At 37.4% G+C, this 26,906-nt stretch overlaps 1 protein-coding gene across 1 annotated transcript in view; it reads right to left on the bottom strand.

The window, feature by feature from the left end:
- TTBK2 (tau tubulin kinase 2) overlaps nt 1-26,906 on the bottom strand; it is a 269,754-nt gene that overhangs the window by 17,525 nt on the left and 225,323 nt on the right. Inside the window, exon 13 of the mRNA XM_044665098.1 lies at nt 19,624-20,209. Coding sequence (XP_044521033.1) covers nt 19,624-20,209 — 586 coding nt within the window. The remainder of the gene's footprint in view (nt 1-19,623; nt 20,210-26,906) is intronic.

The raw sequence follows: 26,906 nt of genomic DNA, 5'->3' as shown, positions 1-26,906 counted from the left end.
TGTAGAAAGTGTTCTTTTTCCTAAGTTCCTCTGGATTGTCCTGGATCATTGCATTGCTGCTAGTAGAAAAGTCAGTTACGTTTGATTGTGCTATAGTGTATCAGTCTCTGTGTACAATGTTCTCCTGGATCTGCTCCTTTCACTCTGCATCAATTCGTCGAGGTTGAGGTCATTCCAGTTCACATAGAAACCCTCCAGTTCATTATTCCTTTCAGCACAATAATATTCCATCACCATCAGATACCACAATTTGTTCAGCCATTCCCCAATTGATGGACACTCCATTTTCCAATTTTTTGCCAGCACAAAGAGCGCGGCTATAACTATTTTTGTACAAGTCTTTCCCCTTATTATCTCTTTGGGGGTACAAACCAGCAGTCTATCACTTATTTTCAATCTTTTCTTGTTTAGTGGCTCATTCCCTATTGCCTTCAAACTTGCTCATTTATCTCTCCCTGTCTGAAAAAAAGTCCTCCCTGGGTCCTTCTATCTTTACTAAGCATTGTCCTTTATCTCTTCTGCCCTTTATGGCTAAAACCTTTGAAAAAGCCATACATACTTCAACTTTCTCCTCTTACCCCTTTATAATCCAGCATTTGACTTTATTATTAGGCTGAAATGAATTTTTTCCAAAGTTACCAATGGTTTCAGTTGCCAAATCCAATGACATTTTCTCAGTCTTTATTCTCCGGACCTTTCTGTAGTCTTTGGTGTTTTGATCATCCTCTCTTCCTTGATATTCTTTTTCTCTCTAGGTTTTTCAGGGGCCACTATCTCCTAGTTCTCCTACTTGTTTTGACCGGTCCATCTCAATCTCTTTTGCTGGTTCCTCATTCTGACTTCTCCTTCTATATATCATCTATCATGGATTTAATAACCTTTTCTATTCTGATGATTCTCAAATCTATCTCTGCTGACCTCCAATTTCATATCTCCAAATAACTTTCAGATTTCTCAAACTAGATGGCCAATAGTCATGCTTAAACTCATTCTCTTTCCTTGAATCCTTCTCTCAACCCCACCACTTACCTTACCTGTTTCTGTAGACTGCATCCTCCTAGTCTCTCAGGCTCTCTAAGTGTCATCCTTGATTCCTCACTATCTCTCACTATATCTATTGCTGAGGACTGCTGATTTAACCTTTGCAATATCCCTTGAATAAGTTCTCTCCTCTCCTCTGACACTACTACCATTCTAAAGTAGGCTCTTATCACACCTCATGCCTGAACTAGCCTGCTGGTGGGTCTGTTTGCCTCTAGTCTCTAGTGTCTCCCCACTCTAATCCACCTCCATTTAGTTACTAGAATGATTTTCCTAAAACATAGATCTGACCATATCACCCTCACCCCATCCCCACTCAATAAAATGCAATGGCTTCCTATTGCCTCCAGGAGCAAGTAAAACATTTTTTGTTTGGCATTCAAAGCTCTTCATAACTTAGCCCCCTCCTATGTTTCCATTTTTCTTCTACCTTACTCCCTATCATGTATTCTTTGATCCAGTAACGCTGGTCTCCTGGTGGTTTCACAACAAGATATTCCATCTCTCAGCTCTAGACAATTTCTTTGGCTGTCCCCAAGTTTTGAACACTCTCCCTACTCATCTCTGACTACTGGCTTCCCTGACTTCCTTTAAGTTTCAAATAAAATGCTATCTCCTCTTTGGGACACTTTTTTTAATTCTACTCTTTCTTCTGTTGATTATTTCCTATTTGCCCTATATATAGCCTATTTCTACATAACTGGCTGCTTCTTGTCTCCCTCCTAGTCATTTGCAAATTCTTATTTTTTTTTAAGCCATTCAGGAACATAACGGTCCTTTGCCTCATCAGTTTTGATTTATTTTCTTTTTTCTTACAATACTTATTTTTATATGCTTGAACTCTTTCCCCTGATCTGGAGGCCATTTCCCCTTCTGTTATCAATAGCTTCCTCATGGCTTATCTGCTTATGCTCAAGGTCTTTGGGTTTTCTTCCTTCTGAGATGTTTGGTAATTTTAGTCTTATAAAAAAATTATTTTCCCCTTTTGTTCACTTTGTGATTTTCCTTTGATGGCATTTTCCTTGGGACCTGGATCTCAAAGCTGTCTCCCATGCTGGGTGATTTCTGGGGGGGGGGGGGAACAGAACTAGATCCAGCTGATGGTTAGGCTCTTTCCCTCAGGCTTGGCGAAATATCACACAGCCATACTCATTTAGGTCTTGCATCTTTCCCTCTGTTCTGTGGCTGAATTCTGTTGCAGCCTAGAGAGCTGATATATTGCTATCATAGCCTGAGAAAAGTTCTGTCATTTGATTTCTGTGGCACTGGGAAGGGAGGGAGGTATTGGGTATAGAGTTTATTTTTGTTATAAGTTGCCTACAGTCAGACTGTGTAGCCTTGCTGCTGAGTATATGATGGGGTAGGGGTAGGTTGCTGAGTGAAGCATGTTAAGAGTTAATTAATCAATGTTTTACCTTGTTTGGGGGATCTTAGTGCCCCAGATTATATAGATAGCTTTAATTACTTTATCACTAGCATTTATTTCCTATTTTGTTCAGTTTTGAACAGTTGTGAGTATCCAAGAAAATGTCTAATTTTTCCAACTTGCTGATCGTATGACCCCAAAGTGTCTGTCTTAGTTTAGTTTTAAGCTTTAATAGGCTAAGAATGCACTAAAACTTTTGTCACACCCTGGATATATGTACCAAGCTAAATTCCATTAAAAGTGTCTATGATGAAGGACTCAGAACAACAACTGAGATATCCAAAAGCTTACAGGAAATGAAATCCAGGAAAAGCACCAATAGGAATACTAATGGCATCCAATTTCTAGGCAAAAATACCCCAAGTTTAGGCAATAAGCAAGATAAATTGCAGGTCCTAATAGAAAAAGGTAAATTTGACTTGGTAGTATTGTGGGGAATAGAGATAGTTTGGACTCCTCTCAGGGAAGCACATGTGGCTGATGAGATAAGAAGTGACAGATAAGAAGTGATGTGTAGAAACTGAAACTTAAAAAACAGAATATAACCTTCTCTTCTGATTGGTTGAAGAAAACATCATACTGACAAGTAGGATTGAAAATGTGCTCTACTCTGATTGGCTTGGACCAAATGAATATTTAGTATAAATAGGTCATGCTGGCCTGGGTCCTGATTGGCTAGCTTCTATACTCCTAACTCTCTAGTGACAACCAGGGGGGAATGAGGGGACTAAGATAAAAGAAGGGTTGTGAGCAATGTGTCACTTGTAACACACTGACTTGGGAACACCCATTCTCCTGAGAATGAAATAAAAGAGCCGGTGCCTAAAACAGCTTCCGTCATACTGCAAGTATCCAAAGATTTATTTGAATCAGTGGTTGTCCCACTCAGTATGAAACGCATTATTGTAATATGGCTCTGGATGAATGTGATGGGATCAATATCCACCAGGGTTTCCCCTTCCTCCAGCAATATATGTTACCTAAAAGGTGACAAAACTATGTCGAGGACTTGATTGGCTCAAGAGGCCAAGCCTCAAGCTGTACACCAACTCCACTTCCTGATAGCCTTTGATCATTCTGACGTGCCTTCCTGGTCACCGAATGGCAAAAAAGGTCTAACCACATGGAGTTGGGGCACTTGAGATTTGACAGGTGTTCCAAGACCACACAAGTCACCACACTTTGCCTTGCTACTCAGGCCAGTTTCCATACAGAGTCATGGCTACTCAAGCCAAATGCTAGAGTATCTTTGTTGGACTGTCTTTTCTATGCCATGGCTAAGTAAACTTCATTTTGTTAACCTACAAGTGCCTCATTTCATCCCAATATCAAATATGAACAGGAGAGCTGATCAGAGGCAGACCTGATCCTAATAACAAGTACATCTTATTTAAAGAAAGAAAATGAATAAAATGGGATATAGGGATAGGATAGCATTGAACATTAATAAAGTATATTTATGTAATAAAACTCTGTAAATAGTGTCAGGTAGAAGAAGAGCATTTGGGTAAAGCTCAACGGTGGGAGAAATAAGTTATTTTGACAATGGAGTCTACCACAGATCAACCCTGAGGTGTGATACAGCAATGATAGGCTATCCAAATATCTGCTGGAATTTTTTTTCCGTAAGAAGCAGAATAGCTAATAACTTCCTGACATATCTTAATAATAATTAAGGTGGACAAATCTCAATAAGTTCATTTTTTTTCTAGATGGGAATCTCTGTAAAAGAAAAAAAAAACTAGTTGCTGGAGTAGATTTGATGGAGAATTTTTTGAGGGGAAGTGCCTAGATTTTGATTAATAAAGAAAGGAAATACTTGGAGTAGTTCAACACACAAACTAGTTGAGGAGAAGATACTTCAGTTCAATAGGGAAAATCAGAAAGTGGAATGGGAAACACTCAAGAATGAAATTCTAAAGACAGAAAGGGAAACATTTCCACTGAGGAGGAGAAGTGAGAGTTTTATGAAAAAACTATATATTTATAGAGAACATCCCTTATGACCTAGATTTTTAAAAGATAGTATAGATAATAGAAGCAAGAGGCAGATAAAAGGACAAATAGCAAAATATGGCCTGTTGTTCAGTCATTTCAGTAGCCTCTTTGAGACTCCATTTGGAGTTTTCTTGGCAAAGATGATTGGTGTGGCTTGCCATTCCCTTCTCCAGCTCATTTTACAAATGAGTAATGTAGGCAAACAAGGTGAAGTGACTTGCCCAGGATTACACAGCTAGTAAGTAGTCCAAGGATAGATTTGTACTCAGGAAGATGAATCTTCATGACCTCAGACCCAGCACATTGTGCCATTGAGCTGCCCACCAAAGTATGGCACAACCCTATAAAAACATATTAAGATTACTAAGGCTTAGAATGAGCTGAGGTTATTAAGGAAAGCTAGAGACAACAAAAATATTTTAGGTTTCTTATTTGTTTTAGCTCTTGTGGGGCAGAAAGGTTGATTAAGGATAGGACTGACTGCTTCTTAGGACAGATGGCACTACAATAACTAACTACTCACAGAAAGCTGAGAAATCTGATTTCTTGTTTGTTTCTATTTCCTGGGACATGGAGAATGACTTTTGGAACAAAATGGTGGGAACAAAAACAACTTAAAGAGAATTGATACCCAGGATAACAAACCAGCATTCTAGTTAGCTGCCCTTGATAGATTCAAGTCATTTGCACCAAATGAACTCCTTCCTTGAGGGCTCAAACAACTGACAGATGTGATTACTGAGCAGTCTTCAGCAACATCTGAAAGACTATGAAGCACTAGGGAAGGTACTGCAGAGATTAAAGGTAAATGCTTCTCTTTGAAAAATTAGTGAGGAGCTTTCAAACTATAAACGAATTAGCTTTATTTGAACACCTAAAAAATTCTAAAGAGATGATTAGTTGTCATCTAGAAAAGGAAGCAGTAAACACGAAAAGTTGTAATAGCTTAATCGAAAACAGGGCATACTAGAACAAACATTATTTGCCTTCTTGAAAGGGTTGCTAAACTAAAAGATTAAGGGAATGCTTTGGATATAGTTTACTGAGATTTTAGTAAATTGTTTGATAAAACATCTCTTGTGTTCTTGTGGAGAAGAAAGAATTAGACTAGAGGAATGTATACTTAGATAGATCTAGAACTGTTTAAATGGCAAGATTTACAGAGCAGGCTTTAATGCTTCCAATAGAGTGCCCCAAAGATCTGTGCTTGATTCAGTTAAATCAGTGGTTCCCAAACTTTTTTGGCCTACTGCCCTCATTCCAGAAAAAATATTACTTAGCGACCCCTGTCACATAGTATCACCACCCCCTTACAGTTATTCACCACCCCCAAATGCACCTGTGGCCATCACTGCCTCCCTGGATCGCTGCAGCACCCACCAGGGGGCGGTGGTGCCCACTTTGGGAATCACTGCGTTAAATAAATGTTTTTAACAATGACATGAAAAAAGGCATGGATAGCATATTTATCAAATTTATAAATAATACAAAGTTAGGAAGGTTAGCTAACACACAGGCTCCCAATACTGACAGACTAGAACACTAAGCTAAAATCCAATAAGAAGAAATTTAATAGGAATAAATGTAAAGTTAAAAAATGTGGGTGGAGGGGCAGCTGGGTGGCCGGTGGATTGAGAACTGTAAGGGGTAAAAAGGGGTTTTGGTTAGGTGTATATTAAAAGGTATTGAAGAATTGAAGAATTATCAATCCCCAATTAAAGAATAATCTCAGGTCAAAATGACCTTTATGGAAGTTTATTTACAAATGAGGAGAGGAAGAGGAAATAAGAAAATGAGAGGATAAGATAGGATAAGTAATTTAATACACTAAGTAATTTGCTCCGGGCCCCCTTGTTCAATGCAGGCAGATCTAATTAGCCCTCATTCGAAGGGGGCTCAGCTTGAGCCTAAGGCTGGATGGCCTTGGAGGGCTGGAGATGAATGAAGCAGGAGCTCACAGAATTTAGTCTTTACACTCACCACATGTAGTTTTAAGAGAAAGATTTAAGAACAGTCTCACCAAGGTCTCAGGGTCCCAGGTCCAGAACAAGAAGAGCTCCTTCAGATCCAAGACACGAACCAGAAGAGAGAAGCTGAACTCACTGAACTCTCTTTTAAAGGGGCTTCTTAGGAGTCACATCCTGTGCCTTCCTCCTAGTTTACGTGTCCAATCACAACAGACACTTTTCTTAGGACTGCCCAGGAGGCAGTTAGTAAAAAGGGTTTTTTTGATTGGATATATTAATATTTAAAGGTGTGGTCACCAATGAACTGAATAAATACCAATTCCTAAAATGATTTTAGTAATTTATTTACAAAATATAGGAGTGGAAGTAGGAAGATGAGAAGAGGGTAGAGTAAGAGATCTAATTTAACGAACTAGATTTGTATTCAAGTCTGGGCTTGAGCCTAAAAATCAATTAGCAAGGGGTTTAGCTACTAGGGTTTCTCCCAATCAAGGGAGTCTCTGGGAGGCTAGTACCTCCAGGGAAGTTAAGGTAGTTAGTCAGCTTTCTTCACTCACCATTTATAGTTCTAAGGGAAAGATTTAAGAACAGTCTCACCAAAATCTCAGGGTCCCAGTCAGAGCTCCTCCATGTCCAAGAAATGAACAAGAAATGGCCTTCAGATCCATGATACGAATCAGAAGAGAGAAGCTGAACTCACTGAACTCTCTTTTAAAGGGACTTCTTATGCATCACTTACTGTGCCTTTCTCCTAGTTTATGTATCCAATCACAACAGACACTTTTCTTAGGACTGCCCAGGAATCAGGTAGTAAATTCTGATTCATCACTCACTCTAGCACATGTGGGTCACAGACTTCCCAACTTGTGAGTTAAGTGGAGTTGATTATACTTTTGGTGATTAGATTTGAGAATGAACAAGGTAAATTTAATCGCATTATCACAGAGCCAGGCCCAGAGATGGGAGGTCCTGGGTTCAAATCTGACCTCAGACATGTCCTAGCTGTGTGACCCTGGGCAAGTCACTTAATCCCTTAACCCTCATTGCCTAGCCCTTACCACTCTTCTGCCTTAGAAACAATATATAGTATTGATTCTAAGATGGAAGGTAAAAGGTTTATTTTATTTTATTTTTTAGAAAAAAAAATTTTTCCATGGTTACGATTCATGTTCTTACTCTCTCCTCCCAACACTCCCCACCTCCGATAGCCGACGCGCATTTCCACTGGTTTCTTCATGTGTCATTGATCAAGACCTATTTCCATATTATTGATAGTTGTACTAGGGTGGTCGTTTAGAGTTTACTTCCCAAATCATGTCTGCATCAACTAAAAGGTTTAAAGGAAAAACAAAAAGAAATGAGTATTTCCATATACTCTTCTAAACTTTTTTTCTGCTCTCTTCTATGTTGTCTTACATTTATCTGAGTCTTATTCTTGGGCTCAAAAATCAATTTCACAATTATAAGATATAAGTAGTTTGAAAAAAAATGGGGGGATTTTAGCAGACTGCAAATGCATAAGTCAAAAGTATGATATGGCAACCTGCAAAACTAAAGGGATCTTGGGATATGCAAAGAAAGGCACAGCTTTCAGAAATATGGAGGTGATGATCCTTCTAGTAAGGTCACCTGTAGTTTTATGTTCAATTCTGGGCACTATAGTTTAAGGAGGATTGATAAAATGGAAAATATGCAGGATAGTGAAGGTCTTCAAATCTATGACAAGGGAAGTAATACTCAGGGGGGACATTATAGCTATCTTTAAGTATTTGAAGTGTAAAGACATGGAAGAAGGATTGGATTTGCTCTCTTTAGTTCCAGAGGGCAGAACCTAGAACAAGAAGGAGTTACAAATGAATAAGGAAAAATTTCCTAACAATTAGAACTGTTCATAAATGGAATGAGCTGCTTTAGGAGGAAGTAATGGGTTGTCTATTATTGGAGGCCTTTAAGCTGAAGCTTATTGATTGGTTGACAGAATGAAAGGAAAAAAGGAGACTTATTAAGCATTTACTATGTGCTAGACTGTGTTGAGCACTAAGGATACAAATACAAATAATAAACAAATACAAACAGGATAATCTTTATCCTCAAAGAGCTTACATTCTAATGAGGGAAGGTAGCACATTAAGGAAAATGGGAAAAGGGATGGGGGCAAAGGCTACTGGAGAGATAGTGGAGAAGTTCAGGGAGCAAGCAGAATCAGGAGTGACGTGAACACGGCCTGGGATTCAGGGTAGGGACTCACCAATTAGAGGAATGGGCCTCAAGGCAGAGAAAACTCCAGGATGGAGATCTAAATAAGGAGGTGGAGAATTTTGTAATGGAAATTCTTTTTCAGAGATGAGCTTGACTAGATCACTGTTCAGGTTCTCTTCCATCTTTTACATTCTGCGATTCTCTATGATGAAAGCTCAGTCTCAGCTGGATTCTTATAAGGCTGTGTCTTTTGGTAGGGAGGGTACTTAACATCAAACAAATTTCACCGCTGTATATTCTCAATGTAGCTGAATTAAATCAATTTCCTTTCAATTAGTCATTCACAGTTATCTACCTTTTACCATGCAATTTTTCAGGCTAATGAATGTGAACTGTTTACAAGTAGTGATGACAAATCAGTACTTTCTCAAGTGTATTCAAATAGCAAAGGTCTATAGAAGGCTCGCTATCTTTATAATAATGAAAAATAATTGGAATTTTTTTTCCTCTTTTTTTTTTTTTTAACCCTTAACTTCTGTGTATTGGTTCCTTGGTGGAAGAGTGGTAAGGGTGGGCAATGGGGGTCAAGTGACTTGCCCAGGGTCACACAGCTGGGTATAATTGGAATTTAAATTAAGAATGTTTGAAGCTTTTATGATACTAATTGAATGTGGTTAACACATTTGTAATCTATATTTTGAAGTTTTTGTGTTACACATTTTAATAGCTTATTATGTAGAATATATTTTAAGATACCAGCATATGTCTCATTACTATTACCATAAAAATAATTCTTTAGAATGAAAATATAAATTGATCATTTCAATTTTCTGTGAGAATAAAGCAACTTATTTTCTAAATTATTCTAGTAAAATCCAAGAAAGAATGACAAGAAGAACAAGAAAAGAGCTAAGCAAGATCTAGAAATTGTTACTATTTCAAATAATTTGCCATAAATATCAGTATTAATATAATCAACCTTGCTTTTTAGCTACTTATGTTTAGATAAACAAATTCCAATTTATAAGCTGCTATAACTTTTCAAAATGTCTTTCTAAATCTTTACCAGGATTCTTTGGCTATTTAATTCACATTCACTTGTCCTTTTATATGGTTGTAATTTAGTGTGTATTCTATTGCCTTGATTCTTTTTTCTACTCTACACTGTCTAGTAAAGATCTTTTCATATTTCCCTATACTCTTATTTTTGTCAACCTTAGCTGGGTTATCGCATTCCATTACTTTAATATACTATAATAATTCATTCAACCATTTCTCTACTGATGCATATTTAGGTTCTTTCCAGTTTTTTGCAATTATATGTAATGATGCTATGAAAATCTTCCAATGTCCTCTTGATTTTTAATAACTTTTTCAGGGTAGAGCCCTACCAATAAAATTACTGTCTTAAAAAGTACAATTACTTTTATAATTTTTCACTCTGACCTAAAGAAATATTAAATTTATTTTAACAAATATTACTTAAGCATCTATCTAGTATTCAGTACAACAAATATTACATGAAGCATTTTTTAAAGTGCTATAATTATCTGATCCAGCTCCTTACTTTAGGTGAAAATATAGGGAGACTTCAGGACAAGATGCTTGTTCTGCCTAAATACAGTTAGGTAGCTTAGTTCTCTCCCTCCCCTACTCCAGCACAAACAAACTAATAATCTATAAATCCAATAAGAAACTTTAATAAGTGACTTTTTACACTTCAGAACTTCACAAAATAGTCAGCCAGAAGTGTACAAATAATAGGAAAGGGGGGATGCCAATAATGCCATTGCCAGAGGCTGGCTAGACACATTTGTAACCCACAAAGCATAGTATCTGGAGGCAAAGCAAGCTGAGGGTTTGAGGGTTCTACTTTCCCCTGGTTTGGGTACAATTAAGGCAAGGTAGCCCTCAGACTAGGGCACACCTGAGATATTACAGAGGGCCCTCTAATTTTCTAATTTCTAATCGTGTCTAAAGTGCATTAGTTTTTGTTCTAAGCTATTTTCCTTTTACTTGTTTCCTCCAGAATTTTTAATTTTTTGAAATCTCTTTAAATTTTTGAAATCTCTTACTTCATTTCTTCTAGATATTCATGTAATCCTTATAGAAAATAAACTTGTTCCTTTGAGTCTCTACTTGAAGTTGTTATGAAATCATTCTCTCCTTCTAGGTTGGATTTTTTAGTGTCTTTGTATTTGTTACAATTCTTTAGAGTTGTCTGTACCTTTACTCCTCTCTCCAGCCTTAGTTCCTGAATTGGAGCTTTGTGCTAGGCTTAAACTTTGATTTTTGATTTTTGATAAGCTTTTGGTTGGGAGAATTGTCCTTGATTTCCACTTCCTGGGGTTATGTTCTTCTAGCTCTTTGAAACTCGTAGAGGAAGAAGGGGTAGATGTTACTATTTCTCATAATTGAAGTGAGTGGGAAGAATAAAATAACATGGAGGAAGATTTTGTAGGAGTGGATATCAGATGGAATGTACTCTTAAATGAAACAAAGTTGGACTGGACACAAACATTATTACACAATTAGTTTGGTGTAGAAATCAATCTAACAATAGGGAAACAGATAGGGATTTGAAGGGGGTACTATTAAGAGGGAGGTGTCAAGTAAAACAAACTTCCTGATCTCAAAGAAAAGCAAAGAACTAGAAACTGAGAGCACCAATCAACTGGAAGAATGGCTGAATGAAGTGTGGTATATGAATGTAACAGAACATTATTGTACCTTATGAAATGATGAAAGAGATGACTTCAGAGAATCCTGAGAAGAGCCAATGCAAAGTAAGGCCATGCAGGACCAAGAGTACAGTTTATACAATGGCTACAAAACTATTAAAAAAGACAACTTTGAATCTTAAGAACTATGATCAATGCAATGACCAACCAAACCTCCAGAAGAACTGTGATAAAGCATGCCACTCACATGCTGAAATTTTGAGAAGTGATAGACTCAAGTTGCAGAAGAAGACACATTTTTAGACATGGCCACTGGGATATTTTTGCTCGACCATGTTAATAAAAGTGTACAAGATTTTTCCCTTCTGTTTTTATTTTAGGGGAAGGGGTTGAAAGGTAAGGGAAGAGTGACTGATTGAAAAAAAAAGAGAGAAACACTTTAAATGGTGCACAAAAAAATATAGAAGGAAGTCTAGAGAAGTACATTCAAACAAGGCAATTTTGAAAATAAATTTTGAAATGGATCAAATTTATTATATATTTTCAAAAACAATCAGTATAGAATACAGATTCAGTTTTATGTACAATTTTCTTTTTGTGTTCTGCTTTGTATATAGAAATATTTATCCACCAATTTGTTTATCTTTTTATTTGGTACTTGTTAAAATGTAAGACCTGTGTGACCTCTTCCTGATTTAGAATTTAGCATTTAAAATAAGAAAAATTAGAATTAAAAAAAATTTAAAAGGAGAAAAATATTGGGTTAATGGGAATGACATCATCCTCTTGGCAAAGGTAGAATTTCAGCCCCTGGAAGAGATTAGAATCCAAATTAAACTGTCATGATATAATAATAATTGTGATGCTGATATTAACTCATTTACAAAACATTAAACTGTTTCTAAAGTGTTTTCTTCTCCTAGCAACCTTGTGACATAGCACTATTACCCAGATTTTAGATCACCAGGACATATTTCTAGAAAACAACTTCAAGGAAATATAGAAAAATGGTCTGCAAATTTCGGAATAAGTATCTAGCTGGTTCATCTTATAGAATGAATGGTTCAATCCCTTATAGAACTTCTTCCAAGAAGAAAATGACATGCTTCATTATAGGTCCTCTGGAAGCTTGTTTAGAGTTCTTAAGTCTTTCAAAATTGTCTTTTTTTTTTTTTTTTTTTTTTTGCAGTGTTTTTGCTATTGTATAAAGCATTTCTTTTGAAGTACAATACTCTAAACTAGAACCAAACTTTGAGACTGAAATCACAGGATCATAAATTTAGAGAAGAGATCTTTGAAATCATCTGATTCAACTCTCATATTTTACAGATGAGGAACTAAGAGGTCACACAGGTCTTAACTAACAGAAGTGAGGGTTATTGTACACAGACAAACAGCAGAGGGAGTAAGAGAACCATCGGAAAGCAGGTAGAGAAAAAGTAGCAAACAGTAATTACAAAGTAGCAAATCACGGAGGAAAAGAGTCTAGTTCACTTAGAATATTGAGAACAGAAGTTCTGTATCATCAGCTATAATATGCTGCAATGAACTAGGAACAGAATCTTAGAATAGATTCAACAGAGAAGGAACAGTTAATTCATTTTACAGGTAGAGACGTATTCCTAAAGAGGGAGTGTATCTATTAAGTGCAATTCCAGATGCCAAACAGGATTTGTGTGCAGATTCCCATTTGGAGATGTGTTCCGACATGAAAAAACCACCTCATTTTGGAGACTAGTACTGCCTTGAGGTGAGTTATGGGAAGGGTTATGGGATAAAGAAAACCACCTGCTTTTATGGATGTATGTGTCTGGGTGGGGGGGGGGGGGAGGAATGGGAGTAGTGTGTGAATATATTCATCTATAACATTGTTAAGTCCACCCCACTTGCTTGGGAGTATTTCAGGTACTTGTCCAGTTTTTTCCAGGGAGGGAGGCTTCAAGGCCTGGCTTACCAAGGACTTTGACTGGACAAAAACCGAGTTCCAATAAATTCCAGGCTACCAAGTCAGCGTGGAATGCATTCCTTGGAGAGAACAGCAGGATGACTCACTTTCTTAGCTAGGGATTCTTGCAGAATTTATAAGGGTTTGGAAGGTCTGTGTGCAGGCAGAGGAAGGCAGCTATGCCAGGGAGGGTTGGGCCAAGCTTTTCATTCAATTCATCCAATACTCTTTAATAAGTATTTATTATGTGCCAGGTATTGCACACCAAAAATGAAAGATTCCCTACTTTCAAGAATCTTAGGTTCAAGGTGGAGGAGAGAAGAAGGGAAGGAACACTTAAACAGAAAGTAAATACAAAATATACATGAAAGGAGGTGGATTTGATTTTTTTAAATTGGCAAATGATTATATATGAAGAATGAGGAAGAGGGAAGACTATAAGAGGTCATCAAGGTTTAATTTAAGTTATTAGAAGGATAGCAGTACTTTCAACTGAAATAGGACAATAAGAAGGAAAAAAGGAAAGATGAAGAATTGACAAATAATGTGAACAAATATGAAATGCACACTACAATAAAGAGCAAACAACAAATAAGAGATTCACTTTCTCCTCATCAAAGATGTAATTTAGAGATTTAAAATTCTATAGGTCAGGGGACAGCTGGATAGTTCAGTGGATAGAGAGCCAGGACTAGAGACGGGAAGTCTAAGGTTCAAATCTGACCCCAGATACTTCCTAGCTGTGTGACCCTGGGCAAGTCACTTGACCCCCATTGCTTAGTCCTTACTGCTCTTCTGCCTTGGAACCAATAAATCTGTGGGTGAGTCTATTGTGGGGTAGATCAGAAGCAACAAATTGAACTGAACTGAACTGAACGCTCCTAACATTCCCCTCCAAATAATGCCTCAAATCAAATTTGGGAGGAGCAGAGCCAACAAAAGGTGAGAGTGAGACATTCTTCCAACTGGATAACTTGGGAGCCTGGCAAGAGAAGTCTATAACACTGGAACTCATGTGATGGCAGACCAGTGCTGGGCATGGAATATAAATATATTGGAAGGCAAAGGAACCAGGAATACAGCCAAGAATAACCTATTGAGCAAAACTGAGCATAATCCTTAAGGGGAAAAATGGGTACTTTAATGAAATAGAGGACTTCCAAGCATTCCTGATGAAAAGACTAGAACTGAATAAAAAAATATGACATTTAAACACAAGATTCATGAGAAGCATGAGGTAAATATGAAAGAATAAACATAAGGGACTCAATAAAGTTAAAATGTTTATATTCCTATATGGAAAGTAGATATAATTCCTAAGAACTTTCTCATTATTAGGCCAGTTAAAAGCAGTCCAAATAGATAGAGAGCATGAGTTTGAGTCAAAGTTGGGATGACCTCCAAAAAAAAGGAAGGGGTGAAGAAAGAGGATTTTATTAGGAAAAGGGGGAAGGCAGAGGTAGAGCAGGGCAAATTGTCTCACATAAAAGAGTTACACAAAGGAGAACTTTTATAGTGAAGGGGAAACTGTGAGGTGGGGGTGGGAGAGTGGCAGGCAATTGAAAATTGCCCACATCAAAACTGGTTCAAAGAGGGAAGACTATATATACACATAGTTGAGAAGAGAAATCTGTCTTACTCAATAGGGAAATAGGAGAGGAAAGAGATAAGAGAAATGGTGTGTGTGTGTGTGTGTGTGTGTATGTGTGTGTGTGTGTGTGTGTGTGTGTGTGTGTGAAGAATGATAAAAAGAAAAGTCAGTAATCAGATGCAAAACAGACTTTTAACAGGATAAAAAAAGAGAGAGATGGATAAATAGAAGAAAATAGGAAATGTACAGTTAGTAATCATAACTGCGAATGTGAATGAGATGAGCTCACCCCAAAAAAGTGTATAGCAGAATGGATTTAAAAACCAGAATCCAACAATATGCTGTTTATAGGAGACATATTTGAGAGGGAAAGACACAAATGATTAATATAAGGAGCCGGAGCAAAATTCGTTATACCTCAGCTGAAGTTTAAAAAAAAAAGCAGGAGTAGTAATCATTATCTCAGATAAAGCAAAAACAAAAATAGATCTAACTGAAAGACAATCAGGGAAGCTGCATTTTTTTTTAAACCCTTACCTCCCCACCCTAGAATCAATACTGGGAATTGGTTTCTAAGACAGAAGAGTGGTAAGGGCTAGGCAATGGGGGGGTTAAGTGACTTGCCCAGGGTCACACAGCTGGGAAGTGTCTGAGGCCAGATTTGAACCTAGGACCTCCCGTCTCTAGGCCTGGCTCTCAATCCACTGAACTACCCAGTTGCCCCCTTCATTTTGTTAAAAGGTACCCATAGACAATAAAGTAATCTAAAAACCTTTTAACAGCAAGTTTCTCTGATAAAGGCCTCATTTCTCAAAAATATAGGGAACTGAATCAAATGCATAAGAGCCATCCCCTAATTGACAAATGATCAAAGGATATGAACAGAATATTTTTCAGAAGAAATCAAAGCTACTTTATGAAAAAAATGTGCTAAATCATTATTAATTAGAGAAATGCAATTGAAAACATCTTTGAGACACCACCTTGCACCTACCAGGAATGACGGATGATGGAGGGGATGTGAGAAAATTGGTACACTAATAAAATGTTGGTGGAATTGTGAACTGATCTGATCATTCTGGAGAACAATTTGGAACTATCCCCAAAGGATAGTTATATATAAAACTGTGCTTACCCTTTGACCCAACAATACTACTACTAGTTCTGTGCCCCAAAGAGATCAAAGGACCTTTATGTACAAAAATATTTAAAGCAACTTTTTTGTGATGGCAAAGAATAGGAAACTGAGAGGAATGATTAATAACTGGGGAATGGCTAAACAAGTTGTGGTTTATTATTGGGATGGAGTAGTACTGGGCTAAAAGAAATAACAAAAACATGGCAAGAGCTATATGAACTGATGCAAAGTAATGTGAGAAAAACCAGGAAACTGTGCATAGTAACAGCAATGTTGTAATGATCAAATGAAATACTTGGCTACTCTGATTAATATAATGAATCAAGACAATTACAAAGGACTTATGATGAAAAAATGCTATTCCCCTCTAGAGAAAACTGATAAACTCTGAGAGCAAAAAGAAATATAATTTTTCATTTCCTTCATTTTTCTTGTGATATGGCTAATATGAAAATAGGTTTTGCATGTTTTTGCATGTATTTTGATATCATATTGCTTACCTTCTCAGTTGGTGGGGGAGGGGGAGGAGAGGGAGAGAATTTGGAACTTAAAATTAATGTTAAACATAAATAATAAATTAAAAAATTCTGCGGGTACAAATTCAATAGATAATAACATGATATTAATTATAATGATGATAGAAATTCCTACTAATTATTGTATGTATATGTTTTGAGGAGGCAGGCATGAGCAATGGATGAAGCAGGTAGTTCACAGGTCAAATCAAGTCAAAACTATCAATATTTATCAAGCACTTACTATGTATGAGCCACTCTGCTAGGTCCTAGGGAGTAGCTTATCTCCATTTTGTCAACATAGTGGTAACCAGAGGAATCAATCCCGAAACAAGAATCTGAATGAAGATTCTGAACAGAAAAAGTCTACATAGGTAGGACTCTTACTAGAGAAAGTACAGAGCCAGAACTCAGAAATGGGGATCATGGCCTAATCATATCCAAAATTCAGGAATAGATGGTAGTCTCAGGCAAAAGAAAACAAATTTCACCAAAAAGGTAGATCTAAACATATTAACAAATTTTTGTCAGGAAAAGCAAACAGAACACCTCTTCCCTATCCAACTGGTCATGATGGAAAACGAAAAAAATTAATATTGTTGGGATATGCAGGAAAAAAGGAATAGTAACTTACCGATAATGGAGTTAGAAATTAGTTTAATTATTTTAGAAAATAATTTGAAATGATGCAAGAAAAGTTACAAAACTATTGTTAATTTTGATACACTAATCCTATGATTGGGTTTATATCCCAAGAAAGTAAGCGACAATAAGAAAAGTTCTATTGGCATGAAAATATTCATTATGGTAAAGTTTTTACTAGCAAAAAATTGAAGACAAATTGTGTATTCAATAATTGGAGAATGCTCAACAAATTATGACAAGAATATAATTGAATACTCGTGCCATAATGAATTTGAAAAATTAAAATTAATGAGAAAAACCTTTATAAACAAGACAGCATTCATAAAACTAATAATATGCGTAGTTACTATAGCTATAAAAGTGAGGAAAACTTGAAACACAAACAATTTAGGTCAAAAACATTAAAATGTATATAGTATATAAAGCACATAGCTACTCTTTCTTTTAACTAATGAAAATCAGTAGCAGAATTATCCCCATCCTAGCGGAGCCTTCAGTGCTAAGAGTTCCTGGATTCCAAGTTCTCAGTCCACTAAATAGCATCTGCGAAAAAGGGATTCCAATGGCCAAGTGGTAGGAATTCCAGCTTCCTAAAAAGAGGAGGGATATTTCTTGAATAGCATCAGCCTCATGGCTACCTCTCTAGAAACCCCAACTTCAAGAGTTCTGGAATTTAGCCTTTAGAAGAAAGAAGGTGAATTATTAGACAGTAGCTGTCTCTCACAGAATGGAGAGGATCGAGAATATGAAATGGAGGATGTTTCCTCCTGAAACTAGCAGAGTAACCAGGAGTTTAGACCATAACACAGGGGCCCAAAAGACCTGGAATATGCCCTTTGCTATTACTGTGAATTAGCTGAACATTTCAAATTTAGTGGAAAGGGAGATTGACTCTAGCGACCCCCAGTGTAGTTCCCTTCCAGAGGGAATACAAGCTGTAAGAACAGGACCACAATGCCAGATGCTTGTATTGGTCTCAGTTGGGAAGTGGGACACATCAGAATGTGCTTTAAGGAGCTTGCCTCCTTAACTAACTTAAGTGTTTCCTACCCAAAGAAAGTCCTATCCCCTACTTGCTATGCAATCAAGGGACTATATAGGTCCTGAGAGAAGCTACAACTTACCAGGAAGTTGCATTTCTCTATGGACTACTGAGAGTCATTTATAAAATATTTTCTGGATTTTCTGCAAGGGTGAAATGAAGGCTGTCCTGAACCAGATCCAAACATTTTTAACCTTGAGTGTTTGTATGATATAGGAGAACCCCTTTACTGATATTTCTGTTCAAGCTATATTCTGATATTTCCAAGAGGCAACTGTAGGTGAGGGTAATATGAACTAAAGAGATAATATTTGTAAGAAGCTGCCAATTGAACCCAATTTGTGTAAGCCCAGCTAAAAAAACATACTAATCATTAAAAAGGTATATATACTTATTTAAGCTGGGGTATCAAGAAAGTGGGTGGGAGGAGAGTTAGTGGCATTTGGCAACTACAGTGTGATCAAGGGGATAAAGCTCCAAGGCCTCAGAAGCAAAATGGAAATCCTCCAGGTAGAGCAGGCCTGTGACACCACACACTGTGTGCCCTACATCACAACTCTGTGCACATGAATGCCAAAGGCTACTTGCTTACACTTTCTAGGTCTGTGACCATCCTCTAAACACACCTGACACTTCTCTTCTACTACTATCTGGAAATGGAAGGCATGGGTCCAAAGTCTAGGGTTTTTCTTTGACATAAGTGTTAAAAATCATCATAGAGGCCCTTTCTACTGTTGATTATTAAGTTTTGGGCAGAACTAACTGCCTTCTTACCCTTGTGTGTGGTATCTTAACTATTCCTCACATACCAGGGGCTGATTATTGGAACCCTTGATGAATCTGATGAATCACTCCAGGCACTTGGATCACTTACATTCCAGGTTTTAAGCCTTTGCTGAGAGAGTAGCTCTCATGAAGGCAGATGGGCTCCCCAGCCCTCTACTCAGAGGACAGAGAGAGTTCTTTAGATTGTTCCTTGGGGACTTCAGATGCCTCTGAAATGACAACTGAGAGTCGTTGGGGATGGACTCTTGTTGGAGAGCCCTGAACTTGGAGCCAGGGGCCTTGATTTGAATCTTGGCTCTGACCCTTAGGGCCTAAATGACCTTGAGCAAGTTATTGACCCTTCTTAGGCTTCAGTTTTCTCATCTGTAAAATAACCAAGTTGAACTAGATGACCTATTATGTCCCTTCCAGTTTTAGGTCTATGAAACTATGAAATTCTATGTTAAGTTTCCATAAATAAGAGATACTTACACTATTAAACTATTTTAATTCACTAATTAAAAGGCATTAACTTCAAAAATCAGTTAAATATGTCCCTTTGCAGAGCTCAGTCATTTGCAGAAGAATTCTAGGGGAGTAATAATTAGTGTTTTTCTTAGATCATCCTAAACAGAGGACAGAGGGGATGGAAGATGAGCATATCACTTACTGGTGTGAGAGGTCCTTCTGCTTGAGCCTCCATGGGGCTTGTGGGTGTGGCAGCAAGAAACTGGCCCGCAGCTCCAGCCTGGAGTTCTAGTCTATCTGCGTACTGCTCTGATGCTTCAGTGGCAGGACATGCCACAGACAGTGCCAAGACCACATCGGGAGCTCCATTTTTTGGATGACCATCTTCTACCCAAGGACCTAATCTCTGCTGTTCTTGAGGAGATTCCTCTAGGATTTGCAGCACCTCAGGTTCCTCATCTGAAGGGCTTCCAGTTTTATGCCCTAAAGCCCCATTCGTCCTGAAATCATGAAGGTCTCTTTCCTTATCCACAATCACCCAGTCCTTGGAATCAACCTCCTGCTGGCAGGAGCTTAGGTTGACAGCTATAAATCCATTGCTGCCACCACCATCTGCCTGTTCCGGAGAGTTGGCAGAAACAGGTTTAGAAGCGTCTGGGAGGTATTCTTCATCATAGTGCCAGATGTGGTCAGTACGGATCACAGGAGGAGCAGAAGGCTTATGAAGAAGAGAAGCAGGGAGAACTGATTCCTTTTCCACATTGGAGTCTTTTTGCATTTTCTCTAAGCTTAAGGAAATGGAAAGAGAAAGAAGTTACTCAAAATTCCTTTGGGAGAAAAAAAATCCCCTGCTTATGCAATTGATAAATTCTCAACAGATCATTCATTCAAGTGATAGCTTCCCAACAACAAAATGTGACCAACAGTATACCACCCGGAGAGTGGCCAGACTTTACTTTAGTCCTAGGAGACAGAGTGGACCACCTTTTAAAAAGACAAACCCTATCACTCTGGTTCTTAATCGAAACCCCTCTTGTCTAATCCAATCTAAACCAAATGTTGAATTGGTGATTCCATCCTCACACTCTCATTTTTATAAAATTATAGATTGGGAAAGGTCATCTTACTGGTCACCTTTAATCTACAATGAGTGGTCATCCTGCCTTTGTTTGAAGATCTCTGGTGAGAAGGAACTCATCACCTCCACAGGCAATACATTTTATATCTTTAATTAATAGAAAATATTTACTTTATATTAAGTATAAATCTACTTCTCTGCAAATTCTTATATCCATCACTCCTTGTCATGTTCTCTGTGGCCAAATAGAACAAATTTAATCCTTCTTCTACATGCCTGATTTTCTAATTTGCAAAAAGATATCTTGTTCTTCCCTAAGTCATCTCTTCTTTAGGCTAAACACTGCCCAGTTCCTTTGATCCTCATATGGCATGATGAGCCCTTAATTTTTCATTCTCTATTAGTCTGTTCCACTTTCCTTTAATTTAAGACATCTTCTTAAATTATTGTCCTGGATTTCATCTCCTACTCACTGCTGAACATTGTTGAAATTCATTGCCTGTATGTCCTCACCACCAAATCACTCCATGACCACTAAAAATTCTATTCCTCCCACTCTACTAAAATTGCTCTCTTGCAGATTGCCAATGACCTCTTTATTGCTGAATCCACTGGCTTTTTCTTAGTCCTCAACCTTTGTGAAATTCAGTAGGTGCTTAATACAAATCTATTTTGTTGGATGAAAATATTATTACTAAGCATCTACTTTGTACTTAGAAATGACCCCATACTATAGGGAATACAAAAGAAAAAAAATGCACTAAAGATCAGAAATGTTTCAATAAACCAAGTTCTTTAATTACTCAGGCTTGGTAGTCACTCTGCAACAGCAAAATTAGTTTAACTAACCCCTTTTGTTAACTCTTATTGGATAAAACTGCTTCCAAATGTTCTACACTTTGATGTCTGAAGCTCCAACCTTTGTTTCCTCAAATCATTTTATCTTTTAGCTTGATACATGTCTCATTATGTCCATGAGGGAGTTCTAGCTTTTTACAGGCTATGCAAACAGAATAGGAACTATGGCATGCTCTACCAGGCTAGAGGATCTGAGTACAGTCCCAGAAATGGACAGAAGGTGCTGTCTAAGATTAACAGTGCCAGAGATAGAGAGGCTCATCGTGACTGTGTTGGTCACTAGCCGATTAATTCTTTGACTGTGTACACTTATGAAGCAACAGCAGCAAATGATCCTCAGTCCTATTCTGAGGATTATAGAGAAGGGGGCAAAGGGTACTAAGAATCACAAGATATACAAATTATCTATAAACATTGCCTTCACCATTGAGCATTTTAAATGTTAATTATTATTAATATTATTCAATGAACAACAAATTCAACTTGATTCATTTAACTAGAAACATTTATTAAAAGTTTACTATATGGAAAGTACTGTGCAAAGTGCTGGGCAAAGTTCTTGGGAACGGCTGCATTCTTAGCAGCAATAACAGCAGCTTCAGGAATTCTCAGACCACAGATAGTGGAGGGCTCAAGAAGAAGATTGCTGGGGACCACTTACTGGAGCTGCATTTAGGACCTTGTTGCATTGCCCATACATAGTTCTGGATTGCAGTCCTAGGGCCAAAAGGAACAATAGCACTTATTGCTGCAGGAGAACAAGGGCTTAGGTTAGGGTTTCAGAAAGGAAAGAAATGCTTGCAGTAGCTCACGGGGAGTAGGGACTCTGGTCTCAATTCCAAGACCTATATAGGGAAGCACCAGCAATTGTGGCTATGGGAGAGTAGGGGGGAACCTGGACACAGTGCCAGGGCCAGGAGGAGAGCTAGCACTGTTGGCTACAGGGGTAGAAAGTCCTTTCCAAGTAAACACCACAGCAAAGATCAGGTAAATAGTGACCTTAGATCATACCACCTTAGAAGGTTTGAAAACTTTTAGTTTTCTCAGAACTCCCCAGAACAAGAAATCTAAGTGAATTGAATAAATATTTGTAAAAAAAAAATAAATTGTTTAGATTAACAGAAGAGGAAATGGAATACTTCAACAACCCCATCAGAAAAAGAAATTGAACAAGTCATCAATGAACTCCCCAAGAAAAAATTTTCAGGGACCAGATGGATTCACAAGTAAATTCTATTAAATACTAAAAGAACAATTAATTTTAATACTATACAAACGATCTGGAAAAATAGGCTAAGAAGGAATACTTCCAAATTCTTTTTATGATATAAAGATGGTGCTGATACATAAACCAGGAAAAGCAAAAACAGAAAACTACAGATCAATTTCTCTAATAACTATCAATGCAAAAAAATGTAAATAAAATACGAGCAAGGAGATTATAGCCTATTTGGGAGAATATATCCCAAAGATCATATACTATGACTAAGAGGGATTATGACAGAAATGCAGGGTTGCACCAATATTAGGAAAACCATCAGCATAATCAACTATAACAAAATAGAAATCATATAATTATCTCAATAGATGCAGAAAGTTTTTGACAAAAGATAATATCAATTCCTATTAAAAAACACTGGAATAAATGAAGCTTTTTCTTAGAATGATGCCATATCTATTTAAAACCATTAGTAAGCATTATCTATAATGGAATTAGCTAGAAGCTTTCCCAGTAAGATCAGGGCTGAAGCAAGGATTCCCATTATCACCATTCAATATTGCACTAGAAATACTAGCTATAGAAATAAGAGAAGAAGAGGAAATTAGAGCAGGCAATGAGGAGATAAAGCTATCACTCTTTGCGGATGATATGATGGTATATTTAGATAATTCTAGACATTCAACTAAAAAATAACTGAAATAATTACCAACTTTAGCAAAGGTAGTGACAGTCTGAACTAGGAAAGAAGGGACAACTATGATAGGTTTTGTGGAGGCAGACATGTCAAAAACGGACAAATGATTAGCCAAAATGGGAAAATGAAAATGGTAAAATATTGAAGATGATTATTACCACTTCCTGTAAGAAGCTTAATACAAAACAATTACCACAATCAGTAGACCAAAAGCTTCCTAAAATGCCATTATCAGCAAATGCTTCATCTCCTTGCCAAGCAGATACGAAAACGAAGGACAAAAACAATTTAGAATATAAACTGAATTGTAAAAGACTATGGGCAAGAACAGCAGGAGATTGTGGACAGTATTACTTAATGAGTCAACAGCAGTGAAAGCAAAAATAAGTGCATAGAATGTTTGGTATACAACCCAGTGAAGCTGAATTATCCCAAGGTCATTCATTGATGAAACTGATAGGAGTGCAACAAAAAGAGAAAATGGAACAAGTTGGGGTTTTTTTTTTTGTTGTTGTTTCAAGAGAGATCTAGAAGGATCATCATCAATGATAGTGTAATAACCACACTGGAACCTTCAGGTCCCTGCTGTGTTAAACAAAGAAACTGAAATGGCATTCCAAATGATGAAATGAGGAAGATCAGATCAAGTAGGTGCTAAGGAAATCTGTGTTGGAGGCAACACAATCTTTCTTTTTTTCCCCCCTCCCTAAAACCCTTACCTTCTATTTTAGAATCAATACTGTGTATTGGTTCCAAGGCAGAAGAGCAGTAAGGGCTAGGCAATGGGGGGTTAAGTGACTTGCCCAGGGTCACACAGCTAGGAGGTATCTGAGGCCAGATTTAAACCCAAGACTTCCCATCTTTAGCCCTGGTTGTCAATCTACTGAACCACCCAGCTGCCCCCAAGGTAACACAATCTTGAAAACATTGAGAGATCATTTTATAAGATATCTCAGAAAGGCAGAAATACCAAAAGAATGGGGGGGGGAATCATGAATATTACTCAAATGAGAGAATCAAGAGAATATCAGCAACTACTGAACTATAAGCCTTTCTTATCTTTACAAAATCTTTATGAGAATGAGTTATATATGCATTTTGAGAATATCCTTGTTACTCACACATGTTATATATACTCACATATGAAAATATGAGAACAGAACACATAAGCTTTCACAGACTATTTTCTACAACAGACCAGACCCTTAAGAGTCACAAAACTGTTGGAAAAGTACAGAGATTACAAGATCTCATTGTATTTATTGTTTGTTGACAGAAAAAAAAAAAAGGCAACTGATTTGGTAAAGTCTTGTTGAAAGGATGGTGCATAAACATTTCAAAAGAAGTAGTGATTACCAAGAGTCAGCATAAGCCCATCAAAAAATAGCTCTGTGGGGGCAGCTGGGTAGCTCAGTGGAGTGAGAGTCAGGCCTAGAGACAGGAGGTCCTAGGTTCAAACCCGGCCTCAGCCATTTCCCAGCTGTGTGACCCTGGGCAGGTCACTTGACCCCCATTGCCCACCCTTACCAATCTTCCACCTATGAGACAATACACCGAAAGTACAAGGGTTTAAAAAAAAATTGCAAAAAAAAAAATAGCTCTGTGTCAGCCTATTATTGTTGAGGTTCAGATGTTCAGTTGTGTCTGACCCTTCATGATCCCATGGGCCATTACTGATTATGGGGATTTCTTGGCAAACATACTTGAACGGTTTGCTATTTCCTTCTCCAGTGGATTAAGGCAAACAGTTAAATAACTTGCTCAAAGTCACACATCTAGTAAGTGTCTGAGCTAGAAATGAACTCAGGTGTTCCTGATTCCAGCCTCTATTCACTGAGCTATCTAGCTGCTTCTCTGTGTCAGCCTAACTTCATTTCTCTTTTTGACAAGATTAACTGGACTGGCAACTAATGACAATGCCTTAGACACAAAGTTTCTCATGCAATCCTTATGAACAAGTTGAGATAATATAGGGTCACAGATTCAGAACCAGAAGGAATCAGGTAGTCTAGCTCCCTTATTTTAGAGAGTAAACTGAGGCCTAATGAGTGACATGAAGCCCATGACTTAAGGTTATGCAAAACAGTAAAGTGGCAGAGTAGTTGGAATTTGACCGTGGGTCTTCTGACTTAAAATTCACCCTTTCCACTATAGTCTGTTATTTTATACAGAGAAAAAAACAGCAGTAGGGAATGGCCTGCCTCAGAGTGACAGACGCTCACTCAAAGATCATAAATGATACAGAAGGACAAGGAAGGAGTCAGGGGATGAATGAACATTCCAAGGGCCATGCCTACGGGCAATCCTGGATTTCCAGCTAGAAGTACAGGATAGATAGTATTTTGTCATTTTCATTTCCTCTTTATGGCTAATAATTTGCCAGTTCCTGACATGTTTACCTCCACAAAACCTACCATAGTTGTCCTTTCTCTCCTAGTTCAGGCTTTTGTTACCTTTGCTAACGTTGATAATTATTTCAATTAGTTTTTGTTGATTCTCAAGGCTTTACTATTATCTGCAAAAAGTAATGGCTTTACCTCCTCAATGCCTGTTTTAATTCTTTCAATTTCTTCATCTTCTTCTTTTATTGCTATAGCTGGTTAGGTGGATTCGGGATAGGAAAAAAGACCAGGTTCAAAAAGGAGTCATAAATGACTTACAATTGGCCAGGAGAAAAGAGTATTGAAGTGCCCTGTTGATCTGTCCTTAGCTCTGTTCAACAACGATTCATTAGTTACTTAGAAGAAGTCAAAGATGGTATATTTATCAAATCCAAAATGACACAAAGCTAAGAAAGGTTGTTAGTACAATGAACAATCATAGTTGGGATCAAAAAAGATCTCAATAGCTTAAAATCATGGACAATCTAATAAGCTGGAATTCAAAGTGTTACACTTAAGTTTAAAAAAATCAGTTGGACAAGTTAAAAAAAGTTCTTGTGAAAAACATCTAAGAGTTTTAGTGCATTACAAACAATTTATATCTACAATGTGACATGACAGTCAATAAAGTTAATATGTAATGCAAATATCAGGCTACATTAACAGAGTATCTAGAACAAGGGAGTCTTATGATACTTTGCTCTTGTTAGATCAAAACTAAACTTTTTGGTTCAGTTTTTGGCATCACATTTTACAAAGTACTTTGACAAACTGAAGCATTTCCAGAAGGTGACCATAATGGTGAGAGGGCATATGAATGCCATATGAGTATACACATGAGTATCAACTAAAGAAATGAGGCATAGTTAGCCTGAAGAAGTTAAGCCTTGCTCCAGCTTTAGTCAATCACTTCCTTCTGTGAATTCACTGCTGATCCCAATCACTTTATACTTTATCATATGTTGCAGAGTGTCATTTCTTGAGGGGGAAGAAATAGGAAACTATTAATAAAGGTAATCGTCCTCAGTTTATCCTCAAGGAACAAAACTAAAAGAAATGGGTATGGACTGTAGAAAAGGAGTTGTAGGAGGGATGTAAGGAAAAACTTCCAAATGATTATATTCTCTCCAAAAATACAATGGACCACCTCAGGAGGCATCTGGCTCTTTTGAGGGCCAGATATGGCTCTTTCTGCAGGAGCCATAAAGTCAATTTTTTTTCAGGCACTGTTACAGGAGCGGCACTGTGAGCA

This window comes from Gracilinanus agilis, chromosome 2 (genome assembly GCF_016433145.1).
Source record: "Gracilinanus agilis isolate LMUSP501 chromosome 2, AgileGrace, whole genome shotgun sequence".
In the NCBI taxonomy this organism is placed as follows: domain Eukaryota; kingdom Metazoa; phylum Chordata; class Mammalia; order Didelphimorphia; family Didelphidae; genus Gracilinanus; species Gracilinanus agilis.
The sequence above is the reverse complement of the archived record's forward strand: the minus strand, read 5'-3'. Positions and strand labels throughout refer to the sequence as shown.